Here is a 13,037-nt window from a genome sequence, read left to right as displayed (position 1 = left end):
ACGACATGTCCATCCTGGGCCTCCTGCAGTGCCACAACGATGCCACCCGAAGGTTGCAGGAACAGCAACTCATATTCCGCTTGGGAACCCTGCAGCCCAATGGTATCAATGTGGATTTCACAAGTTTCAAAATCTCCCCTCCCCCTACCGCATCCCAAAACCAGTCCAGCTCGTCCCTGCCTCCCTAACCTGTTCTTCCTCCCACCTATCCCCTCCTCCCACCTCAATCTCCTACCGACCAACCTCATCCCGCCCCCTTGACCTGTCCGTCCTCCCTGGACTGACCTATCCCCTTCCTAACTCCCTACCTACACTCACCTTTCCTGGCCCCATCCCCGCCTCTTCGACCTGTTTGTTTCCTCTCCACCTATCCTCTCCTCTATCCCTCTTCTATCCGCCTCCCACTCTCTCCCTATTTATTTCAAAACCCCCTTCCCCTCCCCCTTTTCTGATGAAGGGTCTAGGCCCGAAACGTCAGCCTCTCTGCTCCTATGATGCTGCTTGGCCTGCTGTGTTCATCCAGCCCCACACTATTGTACATCGTATCAGCACTGTTTCAGTCCACATCATTTGGCCACTATGCCACCCTCTCAGTGAAGCCACAGTCTTGTTTTGGGTGAATGGCCATGCATTGACTTTTCAGTAGAGACGGTGTGATCTTGATATAATTGGAAATCTTTGGATTTGTCCTGTCCATCTGTACTACACCCCCGGAATGTAATGTGATCATCACAAACTAACAGTCAAACCTAGCCCCTCCAGGCCCATGTTTCAATGACACACAACACAGTGATCTGTTGAAGAACTTATAAGATGTTCAACAAATTCAATTAGGACTTGTATTGATCTAGAGCCTTTGACATAATGATCTGTCCCCAAGGTGCTTCACAAGAGCATGAGAAAAACAAAGTATGACGCCAAACCCAGTGAGATCGTAGTTCCACTAAGTGAGGGATTGATCAGAGACATAGATTTTAAGGAATATCTTTAAGGAGGATAGCAAGGTAGAGAAAGACAGGGGTGTGGATTGGAATCTTAGTGATTTGGATTTTATTGTCACTTGTACTCAAGTACTAAAGTGTATATTGTTGCCACAAATGGTGCCATCTTAGGCACAAAGGTACCTAGGTGCAAAGTAGTAAAAGAAACAAAGTTAAAGTAGTTAAGCATTGCCTTCATAGAATAAGTAGAAAATAAAGAAATAAGGTGACAGTTAACATTAAAGACCTTCTTAATATAAACTTGAATTCCAGAGGGAATTGTGGAGCTTGGACCTTAGGCAACTGAAGGCTCATTGCCAGTCATGAAGTAATTTGATCGAGGTTGCAAAAGAGGTGAGAATTAGAGATCTTGAGGTGTTGGAGGGGTTTGAAAGCAATGTTTTTAAAAACAAGGTGTTACTCAAACAAAGGCCACTTTAGATCAGTGAGCATAGCGGTAGTGGAGAAATGAGACTTGCTGCAGATCATGACATGGGCAACAAGCTTAGCATGACCTTGAGCTCATGGACTTCAGCTTGTTAAAGTTTGTTAATTTTGCCGTAACGCTAATGAAAATATAATTTACTTTCACATAAATTAATGGCTAGTGAAATTAATAATGTGTAGCTTCATTGTGGTTTACATATTAAATCTGCTGCCAGAATGGTACTGTGCTGTGTAGGCCATTAGATCCTGCACTCAATCCCTGGTCTATACTAATTCATTTGGTCACCTTGAGGATGGCTGTAGGTTAGTTCATTTGCCCATGGTTGGGCTAAGATGGTGAAAGATCAGCCAGGGCTCATTCTTTATCATATGAGAAGGGGAATGGAGTATAAAAGCAGAACAGCCTTGCTAAAACTATACAAGGCAGTAGTCAGACCACAAACTGAATACTGTCAACCACTTTGGTCCCCTATTCTGGGGAAAGGTATATTAGAGGCAGACCAGAGAAAGTTCACTAGGTTGATCTTTGGTATGGAGGGACTGTCTTATGAGGCAAGGTTGAGTACATTGGGCCTGTACTCATTGGAGTTGAGTAGAATTTGAGGTGACTTTATTGAAACCTTCAAGATTTTTAGGAAAGGCTGTTTCTCCCTTATAGGAGAGACTAGGACCAGAGGACGTAACTTCAGAATAAGGGATCACACATTTAAGGTAGAGATGAGGAGGGACTTCTGAGTGTAATGAATCTGTGAAATTCTTTATCACAGAGGACTGTTGAGGCCGGTTAGTTAAGTATATTCAAGGTTGAGATAGATTTTTAATCAGTAAAGAAATTGAGGTGTATAGGAAGAGGCTGGAAAATGGAGTAGGTGATTATCAAATCAGCCATGATCTCATTGCATGATGGAGCAAACCTGTTGGGCTGAATAGTCTACTTCTGTTTCTGCATGTTATGGAGAAGACATTGGGTTATGGGAGGAACATGTCGCCCTATAATGACATCTACAATTCAACTGCCTGCTGATACTCTCAGTAGAAATGCATGAAGTAACTTAAGCGTGGCCTTTAAGACTAGGCTGCAAGACAATTTGCACTTTAGGTACAGGAACGAATAACATGTAAAATAGTTGCCAAAATTGATGTTTTTCTCTGCAGATTCATTCAGCGAAGTCCAGTTGTTTTGATCCAAAGTCCAGTGATGTCCTTAATCATTCGATGTGCATTAACAGCAACAACACTGAACCACCGTGATGCCAACTCTAGTGTGATGAAGTTCCTACAGGATCTGGTTCATGTAGCAACAATCAATAAGGTGAGTTTGAATATCCACCCAAAGGCACAAAACAAACATAGTTTCAAAAGACAATCTCTGTTGGTTGGATTCCCTCTCTTGCTCCAGAAGTAGAGACTGTACCACTCAGTTTAGTTCAGTGGTTCCACTCGTGGGTCCCATAATCAGCAGGCAAAATCCTTCCTCCAAGTAATGTTCTGTCTGACCTCTGCTGTGCAGGAATGGCTTTCTTTTCCTTGTCCGTTGTCATGTAGCCACTCATTTGTGCATCGTAATGGGAGCATTGCTTCTCCTCAACTCTCTTGTTCACTGTGCACCGTGTTCCCAATTGCACTGCTCCTGCACCAGCTTGGACCAGTGTTTCCAAAACCTTTTCCTGTTGCAACCCCATTTCAAGTCTTGAAACTTGCTGTGACCTCTTGACAAGAACTACATGAGCTACAAGGTGAGGGGACTGGCCATTCTCTGCCTCTGAACTTGTGACCCCATTTGGAGTTCTAATCCCCATTAGTTGAACAACCTGGCAAGAAGTGAACATTTGGCCCAAACTTCAGCTGCATAATCTAGACTGATGCTGAGGTGTGGAAATGACAGTGTTGCAATGTCAGAAATACTGTCTTTTTCTTTCAGATAGTGTTAAATCTGAGTATCCCTTTAGGCATCCATAAGATGATCCTGTAGAGATATTTGAAGGAAAGTGAATGTCCTGCCCATGTATATTCCTTGGCCCAACACCTCCAAAAACTGAAACAAAAAGTAGCAATACCTGGGAAGTCTCAGGAAGTCTGGCAGCAGATGTGGAGAGAAAGTAGAGTCTACGTTTCATGTCCAGTGAAGAGTCAGAAGATGAGTCACTGGACCCAAAATGTTGACTGTGCTTTCTCCATCTATTTTAGTTTTTGTATCAGATTTCCAGTATCCACAGTTAGAGTAATGCAACACGGAAACAGACCTTTGGTCCAATTCATCCATGCTGACCTAGTTTCCCAAACTAAACTAGTTCCATTTGCCTGCATTTGGCCCATATCCCTCTAAACCTTTCATATTCACGTACCAAGCCAAACGTCTTTTAAGTGTTGTAACTGTACTTGCATCTACCACTTCCTCTGGCAGTTCATTCCATAACGAACCAACCATATGAAAAAGTCACCCCTCCGTTCCCTTTTTAAATCTTTTCCCCCCTCACCTTAGCAATATGCCCCTTAGTTTTGAATTCACCCACCTGCGGGAGAAGAGCTTTGCTATTCACCTTAACCATGCCCCTCATGATTTTATAAACCTCTATAAGGTCACCCCTCCCCCTCCTATGATCCAGGGGAAAAAAATGTCCCTGCCTGTCCTTATAATTCAAACCTTCCAGTCCTGGCAACATCCTGGTAAAGTTCTTTGTATGACCACCAAAAACCAATTTAGGTGATTGTTTATTTTGTTGACTGTGGGCCAGGAACTCTCACTTATCTATATGCAACGATTTATTAGCTGTGAAGGACTTGGCAAAGCTGGAAACTGTGTAATTCCAAGTTTGCTTTTAATAACAGGGGAAAAATAGTCATTTTCTGCTTTTTTTTTGATATTGCTAATCACTGAAACTTCAGTGTCTACTCAACTCTCTTTAAAATCACTCCTTGTGTCATAATATCTCCTCACTTAGCTTGGTGTCAAATATTGTTTGACTACTGCTGAGAAGCAGCTTGCACTGTTTTACTATGTTAAATGCGCTATATCAATGCAAGCTGTTGATGAAGTTGGTGTTCTTACTTATAATGATTAAAGCCTATGGCCTTCGAGGGGCAACTCAGGTTAGTCATATCAGCAGAATAATGCATCACATCTAAAGTATTGTACTGCTGTCCTTTTCAAATCAGCATGTCCTCTGATGCTGCCTAAATACAGCAAAATGTCAACTAAGGCTCCCTTAATCATTTGACCGTATGGTAACATTATACTTGTTGGCACATTTTAGCACAAAGAAGATTTTGAGCTCCGGAAGAACCTGGTCCATGGATTTCTTGGAGAGAGCGGAGCACTGCTTGTGGCACAGCTTGTGCAGGCATGCTGCTTCTACCTTGTACCGAGCATGCTGGGCAACGTGGCTGATGTCATGTGGGAACTCCGCATTTTTGACCGGAAGGTGTGTAGTGGGAACCAATTGGTCTAATTCACGTAATGCCTGTTACTTTTTCCTGGCTGTTCTTGAAGGCTTGGTAGGTTAATGTACTGTATAGCTCAATAATCAGTTACACAATCTGCACTCATTAATCATAATGAAATTTTGGCTGCAGGGCAAGGGAAGGATTGGGCCAAGTTCATAGTCATAGAGATCTACAGCATGGAAACAGGCCCTTCAGCCCAACTTAGCCATGCTGCCCAGGTTTCACAATTAAACTAGTCCCATTTGCCTGCGTTTGGTCCATATCCCTCCATACCTATCCCATCCATGCACCTGTCAGTATGTTTCTTAAATGATGAAATTGTACTCACTTCCACCACTATCTCTGGCAGCCCTTTCCAGTCTCCCTGTTAATTGCTATCTGATGTGACATGTTGCAAGTACATATGCATGGATAACAGGTAAAGAGACGCTGGGGTTGATGCTCTGTGTCCAAATGATCAAAGTATTTGGAAAGCATCAACACAATGTCGACTGTTTATGCTTAAAGTCTAGCATCCATCTGACTATGCCTTCAACTCAATGCATTATCCATTTGAAGGAAAGCGGCTGATCCATTTGTGTAATTAAACAATTTCTAAGTAGTTGTTTCATGGGATCTGGGCAGCATTGGCTGTATGAGCATTTGTTGCTCATTCCCAATTGCTTCAGAGAAGGTAGTGATGAGCTGCCTCCCCTTGAACTTCTGTAGTGCATGTAGCATAGGACACCCATAGTGCTGTTAGGGGGAGAGTTCCAAGATCCAGCCATGGTGAATGAACAGGGGTATCATTCCAAGTTAGGATGGTGAGTGGCTTGGAGGGGAACTTGCAGCTGGAGGTGTTCCCTGCATCTGTTGCTATTGTCCTTCAATGTGGAAAATATTGATGACTTCTCCTGATCTCCATCACATGATGCATCACTTGTGGGAGTGAGGGAGAATCAAAAAGCCTGCTGGATTAGGTATGGCAAGGTGATGGGTACAGAGTCAAGGTGGATAGGTGGGGTTGAGGTGTAAGTTGGGCCATGATCTAACTGAACAGAGGAACATGCTTGGGTTGAATGACCTGCCTATGTTCTTATGCATGTTATTGAATGTTGCAGAACTGTTGGCCAGTTGACTAATATTGTGTGTGTGTTCTGCAATAAATAATGGAAATGGTTCAGATGGTTGACCTCACAAAGTGGAAGGCTGAGAAGGGTATTACTGTGAACTGCATATCTTACATTTCTGTCAACCACCATCGATTCAACCAAATTGCTGATGGTAGTGTGTGGTGAACAGGTAGGTAATTCTCGCACTCCCACTTCGTGGCCAGTTTGGGTTGGGATGGCCAGTATTGATGATCAGCTGTTTGTCACGGAGTTGCTGCAGTAGTTTGAGTTCATATCATGTGCCTGGTGACTGTAGACTGTGGAATTGCTAGATAACATACAGCTAAAACATTGCAAGTTCTTGTGAAGCCTATCTGCAATATTATTTGTACATATTCCTCTGAGTGCCTGCCAGGTTATCAATAACCTGTTTTGTTTTCTGTATTTGTGAAAGTAGACATTCTGTGGGTGGCTGGAAGATGCTCTCAAAGCCCTCCCGAAGGAACTTTCGGCTGGAGCTATTACAGCTACAGAGAAGCAGATGACAGAGTTCCATAAACAGGTCATGTGGTAAGTGCAAGTGCTCCTAACTAGTCATAAATTAGATAAGATCAGTGATGTTATTGTCTCACACAGATCCTGCAGTAGATAGAAAAAAGAACTTGCAGATGTATAGGTTTCACACTATTCAAGCACCCCAAAGATTATTAAGTCCTATTTCTGTTGTAATGTAGGGAAATGCAGCAACCAATTTGTACCTACTGATGTCCTATAAACAGTATGATAAATAGCTAAATCTGTTATAGTGATAACTGCTCGATAGATATTGGCCAGGGCACCAGAAATAGTCAATGATCTTCAAATAAAGCTATGAGGTGATTTATAATATGCCTGAAAATTTTCTTTAAAATCTTATTCAAATGCACGCTGATGTAATAAGCTGATTGTGAAATGGGCTTAGCAGTACTTTTACATGTAATTGTATCTTCATGCCTCCCAGTGGACAAATTTGAGTTTATTTAGCACATGGCTGAGTTATAACTGAGCGGTACTTGGTTTGATATATCACCAGTGATGAAATACCAACCGTAGTGACATTGGGCTAACTTGTCACTGTAGTACAGAGGAGGTGCTGCAATGTCAGAGATGCTGTCTTTTGAACGAGACAGTAAAAGGAGGCCCTATTTCCTCACATGGAAGGAAAAGAACACAGTACTGCTTCAGAGAAAAGCAGGATGTTATCCTTGGTGTCCTGGCCAATATTTATCACCGACTTACCATTATAAATAGGTTATCTGGTCATTATGAAATTGTTGAGAGTTTACAGTGCAAAATTGGTCACCAAATTTCCTTTATTGCAACAGTAGTGGTCCTTGGCATTGGAAAGTCGTAAGAGTACAGAAGAGATTCACAGAAATGGTTCAAGAGGTGAACTTGGAGAAGTTAAGACTGTTTGCTTTGGTGAAGCAAAAGTTGAGAGGGGATTTGACGGATATTCAAAATCGTATGGGGTCTGGACAGAGTAGATAGGGTGAAACTCTGCCCAATAGTGAAAGGATCAAAGATGACAGGGCACAAACCTAAAGTAATTGACAAAAGAAGCAACGTGGTATAGGAAAAATCTTCTTCTCACGCCAAGAGTTAACGTTGGGAATGCACTGCCTGAGTGTCTCTGCGAGTGAGGAATGCGCAGTGTTACAGAGAGAAGCAAGAGAAAGGCACCAAATGAATTGCATCTCAGAGAACCAATGCAAAAGTAATGGGCCAAATGGCCTCTCCATGCACTGTAACAATTCTGTGATGCTTTGACTTCCAAGTGCGTAATTGGCTGTAAAGGACTTTGGAACATCTAGTGGTAAGCAAAGGCAGTCTTTCTTTTCACTTGAAACCCCTACCTTTTCAAAAAAAAAACATATGTCCAGCTTAAACATGCCACCCAGTTCATCTGATCCACACAAAAGCCAAAAGAAATGCAGATGCTGTAAATCGGGAACAAAAACAGAAGTTGCTGGAAAAGCTCAGCAAGTCTGGAGGAGTTCTGAGGAAGGGTCACCGGACCCGAAAAGTTAACTCTGATTTTCTCTTCACAGATGTTGCCAGACCTACTGAGCTTTTCCAACAACTTCTGTTTTTGTCATCTAATCCACATCTGGGTTAATGCTTTATACCAGTACACAATCCTTTTCCCAAACTAAGTTAGATGATCAGCCATGATCATAATAAATGGTGGAATAGGGTCAAAGGACCGAGTAGCCTACTCCTGCTCCTGTTTTGTGTTTTCACAACATCCAGCCTTTTTCTTAATCTTTTAGGATACATTGTAATACATCTGTGGTTGGAGGGTGATGACTTGAAACAAGACCTTCTGACCTAGAGATAAGGACAGTACCACTGTACCATCAGAACTGTAGAATATCCAGTCATCTTTGACATAACTCATGGCTATATTTTGTAACATTAAAGATATCATATAAGTGCAATTTTAAAGTTTCAGCAGTCGAGTTTTAGAGAGAAATTTTTTAAACATCAAATAAAGCTCTCTACTCTTTGTTCTTCCTGCAGCGCTGAAGATGCTACAATGATAGGTTGGTCCCTGATGGAATTCTCTGGGTTCTACAGGTAACACCATGAAGTCACCAAGGAGGTATGATGTAAGTATCTTTCCCAAGCCCTGCGATAATGTTTAGTTCGTCTGACCTGTAGAAACTGCCCATGGACACACACGCATTCTCCCACGTCAAGAGTGATGAAATGACTTGGGCTAGGTGCCTAGGTTGTCGAATACTTGGGAGTCAGCCGAGGAAGGACATTTTACGTTCTGTTTCCTCATACTACTTTGTGGCATTAGGAATCTCCCCAGCTGCTAACAGACTGAGTTTGAAGCCTTGAAGTTTCACTGGCACCAGAGCTCCTCCTGAGCTCTTTGCCAGCTGGGTCTAGCAGCAAGATAATGCATGGTCTCCAAACCAGCAGGGAATATTTTTTCAAATGCACTCAAGTTTAGAAAATTGATGGGCCTAGGTAATGAGAATAGGAAGAATGTCTTCCTGATCTGTTGTTAACCAAGAGCATGGATATAAAGTAATTTTCGGAAAGATTAGAGGAAGATTGTGTGTTTTTAAAAATAATTACTCTGGCTGTAGGTGTCTAGAATTCAATGCTGGAAAGGATGCAGAAGCCCTCATTGCAATTTAAAACAAAAAATTTGAGTATTGAAACCAGTAGGGGTGTGGGCCAACAGCAGGAAGGTGAGATTAGAAGTTGGGTGGCTCTTTTGACCAAAAGGGTAAGGTGAACCAAAAGACCTCCCCAACTGTAAATCTCCTGTTTCTGGAATAATTTTAATCCCCCTTTTAACATTTTCTTCTACAAAGGTGGGGATTGCTTTAAATGAATGTTCCTTCAACCACCTGCCTCCCTTATATTGTGTCAGAACATGATCAAGCTGCAATGTTTTTAATCAATCCTGAGTTAGCTCTGACTCAGCGTGACAGCCTTCCTGCTGAGCAGCCGACAGACTCGGTCTGTTTGCACTGCTACGGCTGTCACTCCCCTCAGCTGAGCATTCTGTGCCAACTCCCTCGTTTTCTTTACTCTTTGAAGACGACCCACAGAAGGCAGCTAGCAGGAATGTTTGTGGTCGGCCTGGGTGGAGAGCAACACCGTTCCGAACTGATGTTTCGACCATTTAAAATCCCAAGCAAATGAGCTGCCTTCCTGTCTCCTAATGCACTCAGCCATTAATGACGCCTGGATATAAACACAGGCGGCATCCAGGAAGCTTAATAAATATTAACTTCAGAAATGGCCAGCTTGTTTTCCTGTACAGTTTAAATCTCATCCAAAAGTACAAGGTTTACAAGAAGAATAAAGCCACCAATCCCCAGCTCTAAATTGCAGGCTGAATCGTTTTAACATGAGGAGGAGTCCCTGTTCACTGACACACAAGCTGTGATTCATACACATGTTCAATATGATTAAGTTGACTGTTTGCGGTGGTTCAAGGCTACACAGACTAGGAAAGTCCCTAAACCAGTGCCAACTCGGCTGATTCACAGTCGGGGTGGTGGGGTGGGCCTTGGAAAAGCAAAATAATTAGCAAGATTTCCTGATCACTATCCCCTTGAATAAAGTTTGCAATTGTGCACGTCTCACTGGGTCCATGAGTGAGAATACCATAAGTTCCATTTCCCAAGTGTCTCTTTACCAATTATCCATTTAGCTTGTAGAGAATTGAAGTGAAATTGTTCACTTGAAGAGCACCAAAATATAATTTAAGATTTGAGCTGCGTAGTTGGATCTTGCATTTTAGATGTGACCCATTAGATGTCATATTTAATGTGTGTTTCTACTTTGAATTCTTTTTATGCAATCTTGTAAGAAACATGAGATGTGGGCTTTCCCCAGAATGACATGGATCTGGTGATGTGTGTCAACTTGCTGTGCTCATCTCCGTCATTTGATAGGTGTCTCATACTTTGCCCAAGTGGCCATTTTTCATTTGAGCCGAGTTAGGTTTTGGCAAAGGAACTCAACTGTGAAAACATTGAGTCCACCTTCGATCAAAATCTCAGCTGATGCCAATGAGCGTGCAGTCTGCATTAGGGATCAAAGGTACTGACTGATTTTCATTTTTTTTCCCAATATCCCTGATTCAAGGTTGATCACTTGCAACCCTCACTGATACAGAACCTTTGGTGGATCAACTAACCGAGTTCAGGGCCAAGTCCGATTGGTCAAGCTGAATTGGACACATTTTTTACCAAGCAAAGTTATTGAGGAAGATGCAGATAACACTTGAGCTTTCATCTGTCCTCCCCTCCTGTAATGATTCCCCTCCGTGCACTTGGGTTTTTGTTGAGGCTGAATGGCAGACAGAGGTTATCCTCTCTGTGCGGGATAAAAATATACATCAGCCTCAAGTAGGTCATCAGTAGGCTGCTGCCTGATCCCATTGTATCCTTCACACTTAGAGAATCTCTACTACTGCCTTTGCACATCCTGTTGGCATCTCAGCCTTACACTGAGAAGTAATTAGGCAATTCTTGTCCCTTGACTGTCCCATAGAACCATTTTAAAAAAGCCCCTATTTTGGAATGTGCATTTCGTTGACAGGTAACATCTGTCCAAATCCCAGTCAATAAAATCGCATTGTATTGTTTTGACTCAATTATGTGAAGTGACTATGATTTATATCTATGACAAACTATATTACAGTGCTGCTTGACTCCAACTAACATTACATCCAAAACTCCCCCCGGTTTTGTGGCACAGAAGGGACAACCCGGTCCATCATGAAACCAGCCTTCCTTCCATTGACTCCATCTGTACTTCCCATTGCCTTGAGAAACAGCCAATATGATCAAAGACCCCTCCCTTCATGGTTATATTCTTTTCCATCTTCTTCCATCGGGCACGAGATACAAAAGTTTGAAAACACTTACCACAAGTGGCAGCACAGTGGTTCAGTGGTTAGCATTGCTGCCTCACAGCGCCAGGGACCCAGGTTCGATTCCACCCTCGAGCGACTGTCTGTGTGGAGTTTGCACATTCTCATGTCTGCATGGGTTTCCTCTGGGTGCTCCGGTTTCCTCCCACAATTCAAAGATGTGCAGGCTAGGTGGATTGGCCATGCTAAATTGCCCATACTGTTCAGGGATGTTTAGGTTAGGTGGGTTATTGGGAGGGAATGGGTCTGGGTGGGATGGTTTGAGGTCGGTGTGGACTTATTGGGCCAAAGGGCCTGTTTCCACAGTGTAAGGATTCTATGAACAGATTTATGAACAGCTGCTTCCCCGCTGTTATCAGACTTATGAACCTCTTCATACATTAGAGTTGAACTTTCTCTGCACCTTCTCTATAGCTATAACACATATATTCTGCATTCTGTTCTACTACCCTGATCTACTAATATAGGGTATGATTTGCCTGGAAAGCATGCAAAACAATACTTTAATTGTATCTTGATACATGTGACAATAATAATTCAAATCATTTGGCCCATCATGTCTGTATTAACTTTCCAAATAAGCATAATGACTTGGTGCCATTCCCCTGTCATTTACCCACATTTTTCACATTATTTTGAGTTAAAATGATCGTCTAATGCTGTCTTGAATGCCTCCATTGAACCTTCCTGTACCACACTCGGGCAGTGATTCCAGACCCAAACCATTTGTTGTATGAAAAGTTTTTATCTCCCTTCACATTTACTGTTTTGCAAATCACTTTAAACCCATGCCATCTTGTTCTGATTATTGTATGATTGGGAGCAGTTTCTCCCTATCAATCAGGACTCCTCATAATTTTGAAAACTTCTGTCAGATCTCCTATTAGCTGCCTCCTTTTCAAGGAGGATGTTCCGAACCTCTCCAATCGATCATCATAACTGAAGTTTCTCACTTCCTGGAACCATTCTTGCAAATCTCTTCTGCACTTACTCCCATGTGTTCACACCCTTTCTATATTGCAGCACCAAAACTGCACTCAATACTTCAGCTGAGGTCTAACAAGTATCCTGTACAGGTTAAGCATTACCTCCATGCTCTTGTACTTTATGTCTCTATTAATAAAGCCGAGGGTGTTGTTTGTTTTATTAACTGCTCTCCACTTGTCCTGCCACCTTCAATGATCTCTCATTTCTCTCCCTCTCTCTCTGTGTCTGTCTCTCTCGTTTCTTTTTTTTCTCTCTCTCTCTGTCTCTCTCTCGTTTCTCTCTCTGTCTCTCGTTTCTTTCTTTTTCTCTCTCTCTGTCTCTGTCTTTCTCTCTGCCTCCCCCTCCCCCTCCCTGTCTCTGTCTTTCTTGCTCTCTCTGTCTCCCTGTCTGTCTCTCTCTCTCTGTCTCTGTCTGTCTCTCTCTCTCTGTCTCTGTCTGTCTCTCTCTCTCTGTCTCTGTCTGTCTCTGTGTGTCTCTCTCTCTGTCTCTGTCTGTCTCTCTGTCTCTGTCTGTCTCTCTCTCTGTGTGTCTCTCTCTCTGTGTGTCTCTCTCTCTGTGTGTCTCTCTGTCTCTGTCTGTCTCTCTCTCTGTCTGTCTCTCTCTCTGTGTGTCTCTCTCTCTGTGTGTCTCTCTCTCTGT

At 42.7% G+C, this 13,037-nt stretch overlaps 1 protein-coding gene across 5 annotated transcripts in view; it reads left to right on the top strand.

Moving 5' to 3' along the window:
- LOC109938631 (transportin-3-like) overlaps positions 1-13,037 on the top strand; it is a 52,097-nt gene that overhangs the window by 35,868 nt on the left and 3,192 nt on the right. For 2 of the 5 annotated variants that reach the window (XM_048617426.1, XM_048617428.1), the window contains exons 19-22: positions 2,583-2,739; positions 4,682-4,849; positions 6,420-6,532; positions 8,525-8,613. In XM_048617426.1, coding sequence (XP_048473383.1) covers positions 2,583-2,739; positions 4,682-4,849; positions 6,420-6,532; positions 8,525-8,585 — 499 coding nt within the window. In that variant the 3' untranslated portion in view covers positions 8,586-8,613. Of the gene's footprint in view, positions 1-2,582; positions 2,740-4,681; positions 4,850-6,419; positions 6,533-8,524; positions 8,614-13,037 lie in introns of those variants that run through there. The other 3 variants (XM_048617427.1, XR_007265671.1, XM_048617429.1) reach the window with 3 other exon arrangements.

The sequence above is a fragment of the Rhincodon typus genome, chromosome 37 (assembly GCF_021869965.1).
Source record: "Rhincodon typus isolate 14 chromosome 37, sRhiTyp1.1, whole genome shotgun sequence".
In the NCBI taxonomy this organism is placed as follows: Eukaryota; Metazoa; Chordata; class Chondrichthyes; order Orectolobiformes; family Rhincodontidae; genus Rhincodon; species Rhincodon typus.
This window is presented reverse-complemented; position numbering and strand designations above follow the sequence as displayed.